Here is a 24,363-nt window from a genome sequence, read left to right as displayed (position 1 = left end):
CTGTAGCTTTATCTCCTATTCAACTTTAACTTTATCTCCTATTCAACTTACTGTAACTTTATCTCCTATCCAACTTACTGTAACTTTATCTCCTATTCAACTTACTGTAACTTTATCTCCTATTCAACTTACTATTACTTGATCTCCTATTCAACTTACTGTAACTTTATCTCCTATTCAACTTACTGTAACTTCATCTCCTATCCAACTTACTATAACTTCATCTCCTATTCAACTTACCGTAAATATTCGCGTATAGTGCGCACTTTTTTTCAAAAATTGACAAGTGAAAAAGACCACTGCGCACTATACGCAAGTACAAGCCTTTTCCCAGTCAGAATGAATGTGATTTGACTGAGATTTGTGATCGTTTCCTTTCACAGCAGGATTGATTTAATACTTATATATATATATATTACATATATAAAGCATTTAGAAAGTAATAGTTAACAAATAATCAAAGAAATGAATAGTTATTTTGATGTTTAATTCCTTGAAATTGTGTATTTATCAGCAATTACGTGGATTTATCTAAGTCGATCGCGATCGTGAGCCACACGTTCCGTACACATACAATCTCACTTGAGCATGTTCCCGTATTCAGGTCCAAAACGATGTATAACATCTCAATTAACATCAAACAAAACTTGAAATGATATAGCAGTACTTAGTTATTTCATACTTCTAAATTAATCATCTTATGAATCCAGAGTGCTGCCAGAAACTGATAACGTTCAACTTGTTTATTTACGGAAGCTGTAACAGCACGCATGCGCAATTAGGCAAGGGTAACACTAATGCCTTGATCTCATGCGGCAGTCACTGACCAACTGGCCATATAAAATACGATCTGACTGTGAAAACTACCGGGGTACTCTTATTTATTGTCTGCACTGTAGATTTATCCATTACATATGTTAATTCATTGACATAAAAGTTGTGACCAGCACGACGACAGCAGACTTGTTTCCGTACTGTATACAAAATGGCGGCCTGTGTTACATTACGTAGCAGTCAGCTTACTAGTCAATCTTGTTATAATTGAGCTTAATTAGCTTTGTATGTTCGTGGACAGACAACACTTGTAAGAGATCATACCTGCGTGAAAATCACAAGGTAATTGAGGGTAGGATTAATTATTTTGTTTGTACAACAGCGTAGATGGGACCGCTACAATTTGCAAGCTGACTAGGCCTGTCGCGGTATAATGTAAACAACCTGTCAATCCAATGTGTCAAATCTGACCGGTGATTCCAATTAAATGTGGTAAATAAGCTTTCATAAGTTACAAATTCCTATCATCTCATGCTTTAGAATTCATCTAGATTTCTACCGCTCAGTTGAATATTGAAAAAAAAATTTTTTTTTTTTTTTTTTTTTTTTGAAAATGAACCTCAAAAACGTACCTGCGCACTATACGCGAGTGCGCACTATACCCGAATATTTACGGTACTGTAACTTTATCTCCTATTCAACTTACTGTAACTTTATCTCCTATTCAACTTACTATAACTTTATCTCCTATTCAACTTACTGTAACTTTATCTCCTATTCAACTTACTGTAACTTTATCTCCTATTCAACTTACTAAAACTTTATCTCCTATTCAACTTACTGTAACTTTATCTCCTATTCAACTTACCATAACACTTTATCTCCTATTTATCTTACTGTGACTGTATTTTCTTTTTCAACAGGAATAGATGTAGGTCTATATTAATATAATCTTTAATCAGAAAACCAAAATGGCCGACAGGTGGCAATCCTGAATTTTGAGAATGGAAGTTTGTTTTTGCTATTTCTTGATAAGTACTGGAGGGATATTTCTCAAACTTCATGTGTAGGTTCCCCTTGTTCCCTAGCTGTGCTTTTTGAATTTAGATTTTGGATCTGGAAAACAAGTTACTGTAACTTTATTTTCTATTCAACTGAACCTTACCTATCTTTATTCCTTTTTCAACAGGAATAGAGGTGTGTCTGTATTTATTTAATTTATTACATTATATTAATATACAATTTATTGCTTCAGTTGATACCAAAGGAGGACAGGAATGGTTTGATCACAAGGTACAGTGTTAACATCACAGACCTGTCTCCAGGGGGTGTTACTACGGAGAAAATACTCTTAAACACAAACAACAGCAACACAAACCTGAACCTCCATTGTAACAAACTCTACAATGTGTCCATCACTGCTGCAACCATCAAAGGATACTCACCTGTCCACTCCAGCCTCATCATCAACACCACAGGTAAGTTACATAGGTACTCACCACTCCACATCATCAACACCACAGGTAAGTTACACAGGTACTCACCACTCCACATCATCAACACCACAGGTAAGTTACATAGGTACTCACCACTCCACAGGTAAGTTACACAGGTACTCACCACTCCACATCATCAACATCACCGGTAAGTTACACAGGTACTCACCACTCCACATCATCAACATCACAGGTAAGTCACACAGGTACTCACCACTCCACAGGTAAGTCACACAGGTACTCACCACTCCACATCATCAACATCACAGGTAAGTTACACAGGTACTCACCACTCCACAGGTAAGTTACACAGGTACTCACCACTCCACATCATCAACACCACAGGTAAGTCACACAGATACTCACCATTCCACATCATCAACACCACAGGTAAGTCACACAGGTACTCACCACTCCACATCATCAACACCACAGGTAAGGCAAGGGAAATATAGGTACATGTAAGACCTTTGAATCGCTACTTGTCATAAAGTACTGATTTTTTTTTGTACCCAATTTGGTTAGCATCATCCAGTGGGGGAAGCAGACAATATTTTGTAATTAAAGGGGACTCTGGACCCCATAGGACAGGAGAAGTAAGATCCAATATTGGAATTAGAGGTGGATGTTTTAAATTGCTGGTAGTCATTGACAAAATGATAATAAGTGCCTTTGGGTGAAGGGGGTTAAATTGTAAAAAAAAGTGGTGATCCTGGCTCTCCAAAGACAGGAAGGTCGAGGCCCTATAGAGGAAGAAGGGTAACCTCTTTAAATGACATCTTGTGTTTCCCAATGATCGCTCAAATATCCAGGCGAGCAATTCAGGCCCCTTGGGCCTCTTGTTTAACTGATAATCAAAGTGAATGAAGAGATACAACACAGAGAAAACAATAGGTGCAATAAAAATTTGGTAATATCTTACAGTAAATATGTTATTATTGTTCCAGGTTTTTCACCACCTGTAGTTATGGTGGAGCGTAATACCTCACAGTAAATATGTTATTGTTGTTCCAGGTTTTTCACCACCTGTAGTTATGGTGGGGCGTAATACCTCACAGTAAATATGTTATTGTTGTTCCAGGTTTTTCACCACCTGTAGTTATGGTGGAGCGTAATACCTCACAGTAAATATGTTATTGTTGTTCCAGGTTTTTCACCACCTGTAGTTATGGTGGAGCGTAATACCTCACAGTAAATATGTTATTGTTGTTCCAGGTTTTTCACCACCTGTAGTTATGGTGGAGCGTAATACCTCACAGTAAATATGTTATTGTTGTTCCAGGTTTTTCACAACCAGTACTTATGGTGGAGCGTAATGCCTCAATCTACAACATATCGTGGACTGTGCCCTGGCCCGCGGACTCCCTCACAAGTTTCAATGTGGTCTACTGCAAGCAGCTTGGGTCACAGCAAGACTGTTCTGTAAGTTCTGAGGAGTGGAGATTTGACAGTCTTTGATAGACAGATATATTACCACATCATCACTAGTATAACAGTAAACTAGACTAAGTTCTGAGGAGTGGAGATTTGACAGTCTTTGGTAGACAGATATATTACCACATCATCACTAGTATAACAGTAAACAAGACTAAGTTCTGAGGAGTGGAGATTTGACAGTCTTTGGTAGACAGATATATTACCACATCATCACTAGTATAACAGTAAACAAGACTAAGTTCTGAGGAGTGGAGATTTGACAGTCTTTGGTAGACAGATATATTACCACATCATCACTAGTATAACAGTAAACAAGACTAAGTTCTGAGGAGTGGAGATTTGACAGTCTTTGGTAGACAGATATATTACCACATCATCACTAGTATAACAGTAAACAAGACTAAGTTCTGAGGAGTGGAGATTTGACAGTCTTTGGTAGACAGGTATATTACCACATCATCACTAGTATAACAGTAAACTAGACTAAGTTCTGAGGAGTGGAGATTTGACAGTCTTTGGTAGACAGGTATATTACCACATCATCACTAGTATAACAGTAAACAAGACTAAGTTCTGAGGAGTGGAGATTTGACAGTCTTTGGTAGACAGATATATTACCACATCATCACTAGTATAACAGTAAACAAGACTAAGTTCTGAGGAGTGGAGATTTGACAGTCTTTGGTAGACAGATATATTACCACATCATCACTAGTATAACAGTGAACAAGACTAAGTTCTGAGGAGTGGAGATTTGACAGCCTTTGGTAGACAGGTATATTACCACATCATCACTAGTATAACAGTAAACTAGACTTAGTTCTGAGGAGTGGAGATTTGACAGTCTTTGGTAGACAGATATATTACCACATCATCACTAGTATAACAGTAAACTAGACTAAGTTCTGAGGAGTGGAGATTTGACAGTCTTTGGTAGACAGATATATTACCACATCATCACTAGTATAACAGTAAACAAGACTAAGTTCTGAGGAGTGGAGATTTGACAGTCTTTGGTAGACAGATATATTACCACATCATCACTAGTATAACAGTAAACAAGACTAAGTTCTGAGGAGTGGAGATTTGACAGTCTTTGGTAGACAGGTATATTACCACATCATCACTAGTATAACAGTAAACTAGACTAAGTTCTGAGGAGTGGAGATTTGACAGTCTTTGGTAGACAGATATATTACCACATCATCACTAGTATAACAGTAAACAAGACTAAGTTCTGAGGAGTGGAGATTTGACAGTCTTTGGTAGACAGATATATTACCACATCATCACTAGTATAACAGTAAACTAGACTAAGTTCTGAGGAGTGGAGATTTGACAGTCTTTGGTAGACAGATATATTACCACATCATCACTAGTATAACAGTAAACAAGACTAAGTTCTGAGGAGTGGAGATTTGACAGTCTTTGGTAGACAGATATGTTACCACATCATCACTAGTATAACAGTAAACTAGACTAAGTTCTGAGGAGTGGAGATTTGACAGTCTTTGGTAGACAGATATATTACCACATCATCACTAGTATAACAGTAAACAAGACTAAGTTCTGAGGAGTGGAGATTTTACAGTCTTTGGTAGACAGATATATTACCACATCATCACTAGTATAACAGTAAACAAGACTAAGTTCTGAGGAGTGGAGATTTGACAGTCTTTGGTAGGACAGATATATTACCACATCATCACTAGTATAACAGTAAACAAGACTAAGTTCTGAGGAGTGGAGATTTGACAGTCTTTGGTAGACAGATATTACCACATCATCAGTAGTATAACAGTAAACAAGACTAAGTTCTGAGGAGTGGAGATTTGACAGTCTTTGGTAGACAGATATATTACCACATCATCAGTAGTATAACAGTAAACTAGACTAAGTTCTGAGGAGTGGAGATTTGACAGTCTTTGGTAGACAGATATTACCACATCATCAGTAGTATGATAACAGCACATGGGCAACATCTGGCTTGAATTGATAAGATTTCCTTCAGTGATAAATATTTCAGGCATAATCAAGTGAATGTTGTCAAAATTATTACAACAAATGCATACAAACACAGATAGTTCACAATTTTGGGTAAACTTCTCTTACATTTCATGGGTTTTAAATATTACAATGTTATTTTCACAGAGTGAGCTTGAGAAGGCGATTGTCCCTGATCCCCGTACACACCACCAAACTTTGTCCCTGAAGTCTGACACGACATACCTGTTTGGTGTGTCACTCGTCAGGGCTGGAGTTGCCAGTGCTGCTACGTTTGAGAGCTGTGTTTACGTTGTCACTGCAAGTAAGTAGACCACTTTAATATTTCTAGCAAACCATCATCTGATGGCGGGCTGTTGAAGCAGCAGTTCCTTTGTGGTCTCTTGTGATTCATTCCATCTGTAAACTGTCATGGCCTTGTTATCACTTTTTTTTGTTAACTATCGGAAGGTATTTTTCCAAATATCATTTGTAGGTTCCCCTTGGTCAGTCTATAGTTGTGCATGTTCAATTTTGAGACAATCAGAGAACAAAATGGCTGAGAGGTGGTTATACACCACTTTGAAAGCCTCCGATTGGTTGTTTCTAACTCCCATCAAATCTGATTGGCTAACCTGTGGCCTTTGATCATGTACTACTGTTTATCTGACAATCAAAAACATCAACATGGCCACATTTTCCAGATTTGCTGACCGTCAGCATAAGAGTAACTGAATGAAATAGGTGTTGTCAATGAAAGGTAGAATAATCTGGTGTTTGAGTCGTATGAAATAGAATTTGATGATGAAATAGAATTTGATGATGGTAAAATATGCATGGACACTGACTATCCTTGATTTTCGATATGCATTGGAAACATAAAAAATGTACGACAAGATGGCGAAACAGTGTAGAGTGGTAGGTTGGTGTCGCTCGGTATGAATATTGTCGCCAACAGAACAAAACAAACACTTAATAATCTTTCTACTTACATTTCTTGCAAATTTAAATCTCAAACACAAAAGATATAATTCCATTTTGGAACATTTGTCTCGTGTCAATAAACATGATAAAGAGATTTCATGTAAACACCCTGACATATGTGATATACACATTGCTCAGCACTCTGGCTCTGTTTCCAAAATATTTGCTGAAATGCATGGTGTCTTAAATGAACAAATCTATTGACGGTTCTCCAATTTCATTTGTAGGTCTCTTTCGGTCCATAGTTATGCATGTTTAATTTTGAGACTTATCAGAAAACAAAATGGCTGACAGGTGGCCATTTTGAATTTTGACTATTGAGGAAATTCTTAATTAATAACACTTTTTATGTAATTTCACTTCAGCCCCAAATCCACCTGAGTTCTCTGTCGATGACAGCATTGGAGATAATAGCTACGGATATCGTGGGATTCTATCGCATGCAACAACCAACAACCTTATGTGAGAAGTTTTACTGTCACATGGTGTCCAACCAACAAAAAACAGGAGAATCAGTGTAGTGGTAAGTATTCACCATTCTATGGTATTGTTGTTACGAAGCTCATCTATGTCAATTTTGTTTACTAAAAAGCCTTACTAACAAACATAAATACACACATAGAAGGCCTAACTAGTAGATAAGATATAATGTGAGATTGTCACACAAGAAAGCCTAACTAGTAGATAAGATATAATGTGAGATTGTCACAAGGAGGACCAGTGCATGTATATAACACTACATCAATATACAAGTTAGTTTCTATTTTTTTATCTTGTAAGGTCCAGGGCAATCGGTGGTAATCCCATCCACATCGAAGACAGAATACATCATCACAAATCTAGAGAAAGATGTACGTTTTGGTGTGACAATGTTGAGCTCTTCATCATCACAGACTAGCCGCCTAAGTGACATGAAGTATGGTACACCAACAAACAATGGTAAGTTGTAGTTTATGTTGTGTTGTAAACATCAACAGTGGTAGGCTGTAGGTTATGTAGTGTTGTAAACATCAACAGTGGTATGCTGTAGGTTATTAGCTCACCGGTTACGAATAACCGAGAGCTAATGCTGTCAACCTGGCGTCGGCGTCCCACCACAAAACTTTTAAAATTTTTATCCCCCGCAAAACGCGTTATATTACTATACGCGGGGATATTAAATTGGGCTCCGTCCGTCCGTCCGTCCGAGATTCTTTTCCGGGCTATAACTCCATAACCGTTCAACTGGAAACTTTCTGTATATATCCGACTAGTGCCCTAGTTGTGCCTTTTGCTATTGCGGACCTCCCATTTTTGGTATTTTTTCTGTCACCATGGAAATTAGTCAAAAATACCAAATTACTGTTTCCTTTTGTTTCCGGGCTATAACTCCATAACCGTTCAACGCAGCTCCTTGAAACTTTCTGTATATATCAGACTAATGCCCTAGTTGTGCCTTTTGCTATTACGGACCTTCCAATTTCGGTATTTTATCTGTCACTATGAAGACTTAATCAAAAATACAAAATTACTTTTTCCTTAATAACTCTTACTTTGAGCTTGATATATACATGTATTTGGGTTTTCATACCAACTGCGGGGCGCGGGGGATAAAGCCAAGCTTTGCGGCGCCTTGTTGGAGTAAGTTTTTGGAAAGCTTGTAAGTCCAAAAGTATACACCTCATGCCCTTCTAATTTGGTTTATACATTCATTACAGGTCTAGGAGTGATGTTATAGCAAAATCATGCAGAAAATAATTGGGATTTTTTTGCATTTTACCATTTTGTGGACTTAACATTTTTTGCACCAAAACTAACTTTTTTTGCACCAAAACTCACTTTAAAGTTTTGGGGGTAAGTCCAAAAGTATACACCTATCACCCTTCTAATTGGTTTATACATTCATTAGAAATCCAGGAGTGATGCTGTGGCAAATCATGCAGAAAAAATTGGCATTTTGGCATTTTACTATTTAGTGGACTTACTTTTTTTGACACAAAAACTCACTTTAAAGATTTTGGGGGTTAGTTTTGAAAAGCTTGTAAGTCCATGCCCTTCTTATTTGGTTGATACATCCATTAGAGGTCTAGGAGCGATATTATGTGACATACAATTTCAAAATGACATGCTTATACATACATAAAAAAATGAATGCATAGTGTGATTGCTTCCGCCGGTGAGCTTTCGCAATCATTGATTGCACTAATTGTGTTGTGTTGTATACACCAATAATGGTAGGCTCTAGGTTATGTTGTATTGTAAACACCAACAATGGTAGGCTGTATGTTATGTTGTATTGTAAACACCAACAATGGTAGGCTGTAGGTTATGTTGTATTGTAAACACCAACAATGGTAGGCTGTAGGTTATGTTGTATTGTAAACACCAACAATGGTAGGCTGTAGGTTATGTTGTATTGTAAACACCAACAATGGTCGGCTGTAGGTTATGTTGTATTGTAAACACCAATAATGGTAGGCTGTATGTTGTGTTGTGTTGTAAACACCAACAATGGTAGGCTGTAGGTTATGTTGTGTTGTAAACACCAACAATGGTAGGCTGTAGGTTATATTGTATTGTAAACACCAACAATGGTAGGCTGTAGGTTATGTTGTATTGTAAACACCAACAATGGTAGGCTATAGGTTGTGTTGTGTTGTAGACATCAACAATGGTCAGCTGTAGGTTATGTTGTATTGTAAACACCAACAATGGTAGGCTGTACTGTAGGTCATCAGTTCTCTGTTTGCAGTATGCATGTTTGACTATAGAACTATTTTTAAAAATAATCAAATTACAGTTGTAGCTATTGAACCAGTTGTTTATGATGTTTTTTTCAGCCCTCTCAGGTGGAGAAATTGCAGGTATTTCCATAGCTTCTACTTTCCTGATGGTCTTCATCATTGCTGGCTTGATACTGGTGTGTAGGTAAGTTAAAGGAATGCATTCACAAGTTAATCAAATTGATATGGTCAAGGTGGAATGGTCCCATTACTTTGATAACTGAGGTGTGATCACAGTACTAGGGTATTATTACAGTACTAGGGTATTATTACAGTACTAGGGTATTATTACAGTACTAGGGTATTATTACAGTACTAGGGTATTATTACAGTACTGTCATGGTAACTGAGGTGTGATCACAGTACTAGGGTATTATTACAGTACTAGGGTATTATTACAGTACTAGGGTATTATTACAGTACTAGGGTATTATCACAGTACTAGGGTATTATTACAGTACTAGTGTATTATTACAGTACTAGGGTATTATTACAGTACTAGGGTATTATTACAGTACTAGTGTATTATTACAGTACTAGGGTATTATCACAGTACTAGTGTATTATCACAGTACTAGGGTATTTTTACAGTACTAGGGTATTATTACAGTACTGTCGTGGTAACTGAGGTGTGATTACAGTACTAGGGTATTATCACAGTACTAGGGTATTATTACAGTACTAGGGTATTATCACAGTACTAGGGTATTATTACAGTACTAGGGTATTATCACAGTACTAGGGTATTATCACAGTACTAGGGTATTATTACAGTACTAGGGTATTATTACAGTACTAGGGTATTATCACAGTACTAGTGTATTATCACAGTACTAGGGTATTTTTACAGTACTAGGGTATTATTACAGTACTGTCGTGGTAACTGAGGTGTGATCACAGTACTAGGGTATTATTACAGTACTAGGGTATTATTACAGTACTAGGGTATTATTACAGTACTGTCAGGATAGCATAGGCTTTGAAATGCTCTTTATTTTGTCAGAAACATGATCACATTTCTTTGTTTTTTGATAGAGTGGTGAAGAAGAGATGTATGGAATGCAGAGAACCATACAAGATTCATACTCCTTTTGTGGAAACTGAGGTAATGATTATCATGGGAATACTAGTGTCTAAACTGAGTCTTGTTTATAAATGACATGTGAACTGAAAGTGATGTACACCCAATACAACACAATGTCATACTGAGGTTAACAGAATGTTTGGTCTGGAGCATCATTTAGCGAAGGAGATCTAATGTATAAATGGAGGGTGTGGCTCCCCTGAGGCTAAAGGGGAGGGGCCCAATAGGGGAAATTGAGGTGGATCATTTGAATCCCTACTAGTCCAGTGAATGAAAGTATTGATTTTGAAAAAAATTGGTCTGGAGCATGATTGGGCAATGGAAATCTAATGTATAAACAAAGAATGTTGCACTCTTGGGGCAGGAGAAAGGGGACCCAATAGGGGGAATATAGCATAAAAAGCTTTTATTTTTTAATATTTTTTTTTAAGAATGATAGGATTTGGTTCACATGTAGTTTGAACCATTGTTGGGAGAGGCAGTTCCTCTGGGCCTCCTGTTTATGTACACAATCAGAAGATACTTATTATCAGTATGATGATAATGTGTATATATAGAAACATTTGTCATTATTTCCTATCATAATAATGCAAGTGAAAACAAAACAATGTAAGGTATTTTTGAATTCATTTATTCAACTTGAGTCGTTTCTCTGGCAGCTGGACATACACATTCTTGCATGAATATTGTAGACCCTATGACTTTTAACCTATTTAAAAAAAAAAAAATTTGAAAGTTTTGTATATTTGATTTTTTTCAAAAATGGTGGCTAACTATATGAGTTGAACATGTTTCATAATAATTATAATTTCAATGCTTACCACACTGCAAAACCTAATTCATACTATGTCTATTTTACCTATAAATATTGCAATATTTTTTGTGAAAATATCAGTGTATTGCAATATAGATAACAGTTGGTTAACCCACCCCCCAATGTTAGTGTGAGGTATAGTGATATACAATATAGATTACAGTTGGTTAACCCACCCCCCAATGTTAGTGTGAGGTATATTGATATACAATATAGATTTCAGTTGGTGAACCCACCCCCTAATGTTAGTGTGAGGTATATTGATATACAATATGAGGCGAGCTTTGTACCAATGACAGTACTTTTGTTAGCTCACCTTGTCCGAAGGACCAAGGTGAGCTTATGCCATACTGTAGCGCCTGTCGTCCGTCGTCCGTCGTCCCCTCCGTCCGTCCGTCAACAATTGACTTCTTCTTCATAACCACATATCAGAATTTGACCAAATTGGGTCAGAAGCATCCCTATGGGGTGGGGATTCAAAATTGTACAAATAGTGGGGCTGACCCCCCAGGGGCCTGAGGGGTGGGACCAAATGTGGTCAATTGGGCTATATTGATATAAGCGACTTCTTCTCTGAAACAGAGCAATGGATATCGCTCATATTTGCTTGGTAGCATCACTATGGGATGGCGATTCAAAACTGTACAAATGATAGGGCTGACCCCCCAGGGGCCTGAGGGGCGGGGCCAAATGTTGTCAATTAGGCTATATTGATATAAATTACTTCTTCTCTGAAACCAAGCAATGGATATCGCTCATATTTTCCTGGCAGCATCACTATTGGGTTGGGATTCAAAATTGTACAAATGATGGGGCTGACCCCCAGGGGCCTTAGGGGCGGGGCCAAATGTGGTCAATTGGGCTATATTGATATTAACGACTTCTTCTCTGAAACCAAGCAATAGATATTGCTCCTATTTGACTGTGAGCATCCCTTTGGGGTCGGGATTCAAAATTATACAAATGATGGGGTCGACCTCTCTGAGGGCTGAGGGGCTCGGCCATAAGGGATCAATTTGGCTAAACTGATATAAACAACTTCTTCTCTGAAACGAAGCAATGGATATCGCTCATATTTGCCTGGTAGCATCCCCCTGGGGTAGGGATTCAAAATTGTACAAATGACGGGGTCAATCCCCTGGGGGCTGAGGGGCGGGGCCAAAAGGGGCGTAATTTGGTTAAATTGATATAAACAACTTCTTCTCTGAAACAAAGCAATGGAAATCACTCACATTTGTGTGGTAGCATCCCTATGGGGTTGCGCCAAAAGTCAATTTCATTTCATGGATTAATGCATTTTTTGGCATAAAAACCTCACGATCCATATAAAATGCGTATGATATATTGATATAGCAATACCAGTGACAAATATACAGTACTTAATCATATTCTTGTTTCATATCTCATGAAATCCAGGTGAGCGATACAGGCCCTCTGGGCCTCTTGTTTTATTTTGCTGTATCATGAAATGTTTGATGTGTATAAACTTTATTGTTGTTGTGGTTGTTATGGAACAATGAATATAAATACAACAAAAACTGTTTTATGTATTATTATATATTGCTTGTGCTAACCAAGAAAGTTTGTAGCCAAGAAATGTTTCAAAAACTCAAAACCATGAAAGAAATTACATGCGTACATTTATGTTATATAGTGTACTATTTCAAGCGTTAACAGTAATGGTCTTCACTCTAGCACTTCAAATTTGTGGAAGTATTCTGTAACTGTGTGCTTTCCATTGTATAGATTTTGTTTTGTTCTGTTCAGGGATCCTGCGATCACACTAATTCAGAGTCTACTGACAATTCTAGAGATACTCTACTGCCCAGGAAATATACACATGGTAAGTACAGTTGGGAATCACAACCAATAAAGAAAGGTACTCAAAAATACTTCCTAATGTTTTCTAGATGTCACTAGAAGTTTCTACCTGAAGTCAGTAGATATTTCCTGTTGTGATTTACATCAGTGTGTCAATGTAACCACGATACAGAGTACTTCATCGCTAGCTCTTACAGAATCTCCTACAAAATCAAATCCTTCTACATACCTGATCCGTTATCAAAATATGATGTTTTTAAAGTAAGTCAATTTATCCAACAGTAGATTTACAGATGGTTGAACGTCCGTTATTAAAATCAGATGTTTTTCATGCGAGTCACTTTGTCCAGGGGTAGATTAACAGATGGTTGAACGTCCGTTATTAAGATCAGATGTTTTTCATGTGAGTCACTTTGTCCAGTAGATTTAAAGATTGTTAAATGTCCGTTATTAAAATCAGATGTTTTTCATGTGAGTCACTTTGTCGAGGAATACGTTTTGCTCAGACATGTTAGTTGCTGTGTTGTGACATATGAAATGCGGTGCCTTGAAGCTATAAAAGTTATAGTTAATATCCAATCAGAAATGCTGCTATATGAATATTGTTGGTATTTCTTACCAGAGAAACACATCGCATTCTGATGTATATTACTCATTGATGGACAAGAATACATACGTGTATAGTACGGATTTCGAGGTAGGAATACTGAAAAAGAAATCTTCTTGTTTGAAATGTGTTTCTATACATTCTTATTCATTATTGTCTCTACTTACTGATTTCTTCAGACTTTTTAGCCCACCATCATCAGATGATGTTCTTTTGAAATCTCCATAAGCATGTCCATACTGTGTCCTCCATACACAATCAGTCCTCATTATCACTATTTCCTGAGAAGTATTAAAATGATATTTCTCAAACTTGATATGTATGTTCCTCTTGGTCAATATTTGTAACTGTTTAATTTTGATGACAAAAACAAAATGACCAACAGCAAGCGATCTTGGAATTTGAAAGTTTGAAAGTTTCTTCAGAAAAACTGATGTGGTCTTTCTCAAATTTGATGTGTAGTTAATCCCTTTAGTCCCATGGTGTGAGTAACTAATGTTTTGAAACTGATCAGAGATAGAAAAAAGCTGACAGGCAGCCATATTGGAATTGATTGATGTTAGATGAACTTTAAGTAATTTCCTTCCAGTACTTCTCAAGAAATAGTGATAACAACCTTCAACAGTTACTGTAAACATTCAAGATTGCTACCTGTCTGCCTTTTGTTTTTAATCAGACTTAAAATTAAATTGACACAACTGGAGGCAAAAGGGAACCTAAATATAAAGATTGAGAAATATTCATACAATACTTATAAAAAATAGCTGCGATATTTAAAAAAAAACCAAAAAAAAACAGTGGTAATAAAATTTAATTGATAAATTCCAAGACATTCCCAAAATTGAATGATGACACTTAATAAAGGGACCATGAGGAACCTCAATGTATGTCAAGTATGAGAAATGTCCTGCCATTATTTTTCAAGAAATAGTGATTACAAATTTCAAATGTCAAAATTCAAGATGGTTGATTACTCATCTTACTGTCCAATCAGATAAAAAATGGAATTGGAATGGGACCAAGGAAAACCTACAAAGTTTGAGAAGTGTCCTTTCTATACTTCTGAGCAAACAGTAATAACAAGGATTGTTGTTTCGGAAGGACCACAGATTAAGGGCAATTTGAAAACAAGCCCACCATCTCAAGATTTTGGGCAAAATATCTGTTTGAAAAGGAAGCTTCAACAGTTACTATTAAACATTAAAATGAATAAATAATTCTTTCCTATTTCACTAACAGCACTTGCCTTGACACTCACCTCAACCTATAATCAGCTTATTAATCCCCAACTACTGGAACCTATACTGGCTCTCTACTTTACTTGTAACTTGTACTTTAGGACATTGATTCACCTAGGTGAGGTGGTGCATCGTGTATCAAAAGTAGGTCACTTTGACCTACATCAAAGATAAAAGTCCATTGTTGGCATGTAGTTTCACATGGGAGACTTTTATTCCCTTTAAATTGGTCATTAAAAAGTGGTGCAGGTATCTTAAATTTTGATAGTTAATGTTTACTGTCACTTTTCTCAGAACAATACTTCATAATGGCTACAGAACCAGTCACTTGATTTGCCCCCTCAAACTTTTTTCAAAGTTTTAGTTTATTAAACTTAAGTCTTAAGTTTTTACAGGTATCCAAATTGTCCTTCTTGTTTTTGTCATACTTTGAGATAGACTCATAATTGATTAGGTACATCTAGAGATCATATATGTCTACAGATTATATAAAATTGAGGTGTGGCGGATCATTCCTTTCATATTGAATTTATAACTCTTGGAATTCAGAAGTTCAAAACATGTATTGGTTAGTAGTCAATTATGTTTTCCATACATTTCCACTTACAACTGTAGTACAATCTCAAGCTGGATATTGACATTCATTTTCAATGTAATGCGTTACAGATCAAGTTTGAGTCAATAGGTATTACCTCCCTTTGCTATCTTTTAAAGTCAGCTAATCCTTTTTCATTTCAGTTATGGTAGCCCCATTATTGTTTTTACTCAACTGCTGAAAGTATGAAGGGATAAAATAGTGCTTGTTGATAAACAAAAGGATAAAGTATTACTTATTGATAACAAAAGGATTAATTATTCCTTGTTGATAAATAAATGTAAAGTGAAATGACAGAGGTATAAAGATGTGCATGTTGATAAACAGATTAGGTAAAGTGAAAGAAAGTGAAGTAGCATCATTGAAAAACATATATGTACAATTTGTATATACTTATATAAGAAAGTTAAAGAAGCTACACTGCATTTGTGAATTATGAGAATTAGTGATTACCTGATATTTGTTTTGTGATACATTCAGTATTCACACATGTCTATTATGTATACAGGGTGCATCCATATTATCAAGGGATTTTTTTAAGTTGTATTTTAGAAAGAAAAATATTGAAATTTTTGTGAATTTTGAAGTTTTCTTTAACTTTACAATATTGACAAAGTGGACAGGCGAGACATATGTTTACATGTAATTCTTGTTATAAACATTATTGATGTTCAGAATTTTTTCTTATCTTTTGTCTATCATCATGGGTTGTTTTTGTAAACAATTTACATTTTCAACTTCTCAGAATCTCCTTCAATGAAATTTCACAGAAACTGTCCATGCCAAAGGTCAAGCCAAATTGTTAATCATATGTTTCCCACCCTCAGGGGACTGAGGGGCGGGGTCAAATCAACTGAAATTTTTAAAATCAAAACCCAAATAAGGTAGATTCAAATACTCTTTCATGCATGGAAGGGTCTTGAGCTGCTTTACTGAAATTGTGAATTTCACGACTCTAGGTTGTCATGGAAAACACATATTTGAGTAGTTTGTTTCTATTGGAATTCATTCTAAGTTAACATTATCAGCATTGGATGACATTTTGATGGTATGCACATGTTGGCTCTGACTTACTCCCTGGGCTGATGGGTGGGGCCAAAAAGAGTCAAATTAACTGAATTATTTCTAAATTCATTAGCCTCTTGTTAGGCACGCTTTGTTTTGGTACGAGTGAGTTGTTACTGTTTAATCATGTACATTGTGGTTTATTGCAGGAATGTGTTGGCCAGACTAATGGGATACAGCAGCTACTTACTCAACAGATAAGTATTGACAGTGGTAGAGGTGGTAGTGTGGTTACAGAGCCAGAATCTCCCAACATACTGAACCCTGTCCCAGAGGATGAACCAAGTCCACATGGCAACAGACTGACTGATGGGTACATACAGATAGTAGAGGAGAGTAACTCCCACGAGGTGAACTCTGACCCTAATTCAATAATAGCAGCTTTTGTGATAGATAATGGTAACCCTGTAGAGATTGAAAATAACACTGGTATAACTGACAACAAACATGTGAAGCCAAACACTCCCAGTGCTGAAAAACCAAATCCAACTCCTGCTACTGAAACCAGTTCCTCAGAAGTCCAAGATTACACACAAATAGATGGTAATAATGGTAGTATAGGGAATAAAGGACACTTGCAGAATGGGGCTTATTTATCAGCTACTCTATATGTTCCCACAACAAATGTGACTAGTTCACCAACTGCTCCATATGTTTCCACAACAAATGTGACTAGTTCACCAACTACTCCATATGTTCCCACAACAGATGTGACTAGTTCACCAACTACTCCATATGTTGGCTCAACAGATGTGACTAGTCCACCAACTACTCCATATGTCCCCACAACAAATGTGACTAGTTCACCAACTACTCCATATGTCCCCACAACAGATGTGACTGGTTCACCAACTACTCCATATGTTCCCACAACAAATGTGACTAGTTCACCAACTACTCCATATGTTGGCTCAACAGATGTGACTAGTTCACCAACTACTCCATATGTCCCCACAACAAATGTGACTAGTTCACCAACTACTCCATATGTTCCCACAACAAATGTGACTAGTTCACCAACTACTCCATATGTTGGCTCAACAGATGTGACTAGTTCACCAACTACTCCATATGTCCCCACAACAAATGTGACTAGTTCACCAACTACTCCATATGTTCTCACAACAAATGTGACTAGTTCACCAACTACTCCATATGTTCCCACAACAAATGTGACTAGTTCACCAACTACTCCATATGTCCCCACAACAAATGTGACTAGTTCACCAACTACTCCATATGTTGGCTCAACAGATGTGACTAGTTCACCAACTACTCCATATGTTTCCACAACAAATGTGACTAGTTCACCAACTACTCCATATGTCCCCACAACAAATGTGACTAGTTCACCAACTACTCCATATGTTGGCTCAACAGATGTGACTAGTTCACCAACTACTCCATATGTTTCCACAACAAATGTGACTAGTTCACCAACTACTCCATATGTTGGCTCAACAGATGTGACTAGTTCACTGAATACTCCATATGTTTTCACAACAGATGTGATTAGTCCATCAACTACTCCATATGTTGGCTCAACAGATGTGACTGGTTCACCAACTACTCCATATGTCCCCACAACAGATGTGACTAGTTCACCAACTACTCCATATGTTGACTCAACAAATGTGACTAGTTCACCAACTACTCCATATGCTGGCTCAACAGATGTGACTGGTCCATCAACTACTCCATATGTTGGCTCAACAAATGTGACTAGTTCACCAACTACTCCATATGTTCCCACAACAAATGTGACTAGTCCACCAACTACTCCATATGTTGACTCAACAGATGTGACTGGTTCACCAACTACTCCATATGTCCCCACAACAAATGTGACTAGTTCACCAACTACTCCATATGTCCCCACAACAGATGTGACTGGTTCACCAACTACTCCATATGTTCCCACAACAAATGTGACTAGTCCACCAACTACTCCATATGTTGACTCAACAGATGTGACTGGTTCACCAACTACTCCATATGTCCCCACAACAAATGTGACTAGTTCACCAACTACTCCATATGTTCCCACAACAGATGTGACTAGTTCACCAACTACTCCATATGTTCCCACAACAGATGTGACTAGTTCACCAACTACTCCATATGTTGACTCAACAGATGTGACTAGTTCACCAACTACTCCATATGTCCCCACAACAGATGTGACTGGTTCACCAACTACTCCATATGTCCCCACAACAAATGTGACTAGTCCACCAACTACTCCATATGTCCCCACAACAAATGTGACTAGTTCACCAACTACTCCATATGTCCCCACAACAAATGTGACTAGTCCACCAACTACTCCATATGTTGACTCAACAGATGTGACTGGTTCACCAACTACTCCATATGTCCCCACAACAAATGTGACTAGTTCACCAACTACTCCATATGTTTCCACAACAAATGTAACTGGTTCACTGAATACTCCATATGTTTCCACAACAAATGTAACTGGTCCACCAACTACTCCATATGTCCCCACAACAAATGTGACTAGTTCACCAACTACTCCATATGTTGGCTCAACAGATGTGACTACTTCACCAACTACTCCATATGTTCCCACAACAAATGTGACTAGTTCACCAACTACTCCATATGTTTCCACAACAAATGTGACTAGTTCACCAACTACTCCATATGTTCCCACAACAAATGTGACTAGTTCACCAACTACTCCATATGTTTCCACAACAAATGTGACTAGTTCACCAACTACTCCATATGCTGGCTCAACAAATGTGACTGGTTCATTAACTACTCCATATGTTTCCACAACAAATGTGACTAGTTCACCAACTACTCCATATGTTCCCACAACAAATGTGACTAGTTCACCAACTACTCCATATGTTTCCACAACAAATGTGACTAGTTCACCAACTACTCCATATGCTGGCTCAACAGATGTGACTGGTCCATCAACTACTCCATATGTTGTCTCCACAAATGTTACATGTCCTTCAAGACCTCCACATGTTGACTCAACTTCAACCTCACTAAATGTTGACTTCACAAATGTGACTTTACTTTCGACTACTCCATATGTTCACTCTACAAATGTGTCTGCTTAGTTTTCATGATTGGTTGAGCCAGCAACTCATCAAAATTCGCCCCAAAGTTGAACATGATCATAATACGGGGAGCCTGGTACAAGAGATGGGTGCTTATTATAAAAAGAGTTTGAGTGTGAAACCAGATATTCTATTGTTATTGCTGGTATTTTTTTGCCCAATTTTTTTATGGATTTATGCTTAAACTTACCGGTGCTTTGTGTTGTAAAACAACTTAATGGAGTGACATGAAGTGGTGTAATCACAGGTCAGAAGGATCGTGTAGGGTGAAGATAAAAGCAGCCTAGTAATGTGTTGTAGGGAAAACTTCCTCATACTTACAACATAAAATACAAGCTGTTTTTATCTCTAATGAAATCCTATTCATGTCATTTTTCATTACTTCATAATTCATTTTTTTTATAACATGTACTCAATGAAGACAATACCTTTGTATTAGCATATATTTTTATTAATTCCTAGGCACAAAAAAATACTACTACCAAATCCAATATCATTTTTGTCTCGCGTGTGACCAATGTTTCCACCAGTGTCAGCATCTGTGTTAAACTCCAGGTTATTCAATAATTACAAGTGCTGCTATATAGCTATCACCAAAACTGTTTATAGGCATGTCTAAGTTAAAGAATCTCGGTTTCTCTTGTGATTTTAGCCCATACTTGATGTTTAATTGGACTTGGTTAATCATCAAGAGAATGTTAATTTTAAGGACTTTGAGAAGACAGGACATGCATGACATTATATAATTATTAACATTGTGTTTCTTGTTAAGTTTTGTTAACATTTTCCACAGCATATGGATGTGTGGATATCTAATTGTATGTAACTTTTTAGTTTAAATTGGTTGAAGCTCTCTGGCTAGAGGGGCTCAGCCCTGTGAACAAAAAAATTGTGGAGGATGACTTTCATTGTCAAAGAAGTTTTTAATTAACATATTTTTGCGAGGGATAAATGGAAATAAGTAGATGCTTTACATCAATTTTCCCAAAGAAATCTTGTACGGTATAGCAAGGTATACTGGTAAGCTTATACCATATGTTTGTTGCAATATTTGTGATATTGTTTTTACAACCATATTATCACAGATTTTACAACCATCGATGTACGGTATACCATGTATACTAGCAAACTTTTACCCCAGTGGTGGATGTTCTCAATATGTGATAAGTGTTTATGAATGTTTTGAGTATTGGTGAAGAATTCTGTAGACATCGTTGTGGCTCTACCCCGGCCCTCTGTACTGGTGGATTATTTACCCACGGGTAGAGGTCCCAATTCTAAGCGATACCCAGATGAATTGTGTTGAAGTAGCGTTGGCAGAGTCCATGTATAGCATCAGATTTACACTATAACAGCTGAGTCAGTCTTTAAGCCAAAGATGTTTTTGTTGTATATATTACTTACGTATTTCAGTGATGTTTTCTATGCATCTTACTCTTCTCATAGGGATATACACAAATATTGTTTTTTCTTGGTGCATGTTGATGTCAATACTTCATATTTCTTCAATGAAATTTTCAAACTTATTTTTGTTGTTTGTTATTAATGCCATAAATAACAAGATTGGTTATGTTTTCAGTGCTCTCTCAGAAATCTATTGTTTAAGTTGTAGAATCTGTTACTACTAAAAATCTCATATTTTAAGAAAATGTACCTTGTTAAGATATTAGTGTTACATGTTCATCATTTTATTGTTTTGTTTCCTGTTAAGATAATATTTTCATATTTTTCTTTGAATTAAAATTCTAATGTATTTGTTGAGAGTGATTTGATACAAAGTATTGACAAGACAACTTTTATTATTTGAAACAATGTCTTGGTAATAACAATGTATAAATAATTACTACAATGTATAAATAATTACAATGTATAAGTATTTGCAATGTATATATATACTAGGATGGGAGAATCATTGATATGTATATAACAAATATTGTACATTTTTAATCAGAATTCTTTTACAGCTATACTTTTATTAATGTGCTATTTTCTGTAACCACTTATGGTGAGAATTATTGTTAAAATTGTAAAAATCTTTTATGTGTAAATTGTATCACTTCATCAGATATAGTTTGTATTGTATGATTAGTATAAATAAAGAGTTTGTAGAAATACATTATTTTGTGATATAAAAATGAATGTCTTTTTACCTAGCAATATTCATCATTTTACTTGTAACCTTAGCTTATGTAGTATTTCTAATTTTACACAGTGTAGAACAATCAACCATGGGTATCCACCGTGGGTATGTCACAGTATAATCTCATTTACAATCTTTAGTGCTGCCATTGTATTTCAATATCATCATTTTCATTCTATCACATTTTTGTTTCACCTGTGACACAGTCGAAAGGGAGACTGTGGTGTTACTATACCGATGGTCAGGTGGTGACAAATGTATTTCAACTAAACCGGGAATATAGTTGCATTGTAGCATGGAAATGGCAACTCAGCCTACTGATTATATTCATTTCAATTTTTGCTTTATTTTTTGGTTAAAAACCTTAGATCTTAAGTAGTTGAAATCAAGTGATTATCGCATCTCCATTTGATTTTCAAATGAGTTTATAGCCAAATTGGAAGGAATTATAAAACCAGATTTTTAGAGTAAAAATGCTGTGTATTTTTAGAATTGGGTGATTTTTCAACAAAAATCATATTCACCTGTCTATAGCATACATGTATACAGGGTGCTTCCATACTATCAAGTGGGATTTTGTAGTTTACTTAAAACTTACTATTTTGACAAAGTGGGACAGGCAAGACATATAATTACATGTAATTCTGAAGTATCGTAGTGTTCATCAAATCAATATTTTAAAAATGCGGTATTAAAGTTTTAGCTCACCTACCCGAAGGTATCAACTTTTCCATTTAAACAACTTCTTTTCAATAACCAAGAGGCTCAGGGACTTCATATTAGGTCTACATCATGCCGGGGTAAAGGGCTACCAAGTTTGTTCAAATTAATGACCTTGACCTAATTCAAGGTCACAGGGGTCAAATAGACTGAAATCTTCAAACAACTTCTCAATGACCAAGAGGCCCAGGGACTTGATATTGGGTCTGTAGCATGCTGAGGTGAAGGGCTTCTAAGATTGTTCAATCGAATGACCTTGACCGATATTCAAGGTCACAGGGGTTGACTAGGTTAAAATGTTTAAACAACTTTTTTTCTGAATAACCAAGAGGCCCAGGGACTTAATATTTGGTCGGTAGCATACTGGGGTAAAGGTCTACCAATTTTGTTCAAATGAATGACCTTTATCTACATTCAAGGTCACAGGGGTCGAATAGGCAAAAATCTTGAAAAGGCTTCTTCTCAATAACCAATAGGCCCATGCAGGGAGTTGATGTAGGTCTAGCTGTAGCATGCTGGGGTAAAGGGCTACCATGTCTGATCAAATGAATGACCTTGACCATGATTTAATTTTGAAAGAGTTAAATTGGCTAAAGTATTTAAAAGAAACCTTTACAAATGTCTGTGAGACCCTGTGATCTTATATCTGGTCTCTGATACAATTGTCCTTAATTATCACTTGATAGTAGGTGAGTGATTCTGTCCATTGGGCCCTTGTTTTAGGTCACCTGAGACAAAGTCACAGTTGTCTGTTGTGATAGCCTTTTGTCTGTCTTCCATCCGTAATCATGTAACGTTTTCAACTTTTCCAAAACCACTGAACCTGAATATCAATGAAATTTTGCAGAAACCTGCTAATTTGGCCACAGGTCAGCCAAAGCCCAAAATTGTGAATTATATGGTTCCCACTACCCAGGGGCAGGGCAAAAAGGGGTTGAATTTATTGAAATTTCAAAACCTCCCCCTCAAGGCCCAGATATGGTAGAATTGAATACATTTTGTACTCTTCATAGAAGAGATCATGATCATGCTGAAAATTGAATGTTAAACATCAGCAGACATTCTTAATGTTGACTGTTTTTTACTGCTACATACTGTTTAATTTTTGGTTGAATAAACTCTGACTTTGTTTATATAGCTACGATAGGAGTTTTCAGGTACAGTGGAACCTCATTATCTCAAAGTCATTAAAGGTCATGAACAGACTTTTTGTGTATTTGAGGTAACTTAATATGTTTTATACAGAATTTTCACAATCAGGACTGAATTTTTACTTTGAGTTGAAAAGGGTTTTCAAGTTATCAGAGATAACAAAAGTTTGACTGAACATTAAGAATCATGTATGTTTAAATTGATGTGATAATTTTACCTGTTCTACTAACAGGTCTTGTCAGCATTAGAAAAAGTCTTATAAACAGTTCATGCCTTTTGGTTATTTGCCATATGGCCCTGCACCAGGCTTTTCACACATATATGTATATTATAGAGCATTGTAATTCAGCTAACGTGCATGGATTGGACCAATATGTCCTGATAACACTAGTCATTGAAATCTTCTGTCAATCCATGTATTCATAGCAATGTGAATGCAGTTACACTATATTATGTGTTCCATTATATCCAGAGAGCTGACAATGTACATTTATATGATTTAACTTGCTTGCATCATATATATGTCATAGAAGTTTTCATTGTATATGAAGATGATGTATATCATTAATAAAATGTCAAAATATCTTCAA

At 36.5% G+C, this 24,363-nt stretch overlaps 1 protein-coding gene across 5 annotated transcripts in view; it reads left to right on the top strand.

Moving 5' to 3' along the window:
- LOC117325315 (mucin-2-like) overlaps positions 1-24,363 on the top strand; it is a 53,182-nt gene extending 28,819 nt beyond the window's left edge. Inside the window, exons 9-18 of one of the 5 annotated variants that reach the window (XM_033881444.1) lie at positions 2,030-2,252; positions 3,553-3,692; positions 5,859-6,015; positions 7,040-7,197; positions 7,455-7,613; positions 9,494-9,581; positions 10,472-10,541; positions 13,102-13,177; positions 13,778-13,852; positions 16,810-17,144. In XM_033881444.1, coding sequence (XP_033737335.1) covers positions 2,030-2,252; positions 3,553-3,692; positions 5,859-6,015; positions 7,040-7,140 — 621 coding nt within the window. In that variant the 3' untranslated portion in view covers positions 7,141-7,197; positions 7,455-7,613; positions 9,494-9,581; ... (2 more) ...; positions 13,778-13,852; positions 16,810-17,144. Of the gene's footprint in view, positions 1-2,029; positions 2,253-3,552; positions 3,693-5,858; positions 6,016-7,039; positions 7,198-7,454; positions 7,614-9,493; positions 9,582-10,471; positions 10,542-13,101; positions 13,178-13,777; positions 13,853-16,809 lie in introns of those variants that run through there. The other 4 variants (XM_033881442.1, XM_033881443.1, XM_033881440.1 and 1 more) reach the window with 4 other exon arrangements.

This window comes from Pecten maximus, chromosome 4 (genome assembly GCF_902652985.1).
Source record: "Pecten maximus chromosome 4, xPecMax1.1, whole genome shotgun sequence".
Classification (NCBI taxonomy): Eukaryota; Metazoa; Mollusca; class Bivalvia; order Pectinida; family Pectinidae; genus Pecten; species Pecten maximus.
The sequence above is the reverse complement of the archived record's forward strand: the minus strand, read 5'-3'. Positions and strand labels throughout refer to the sequence as shown.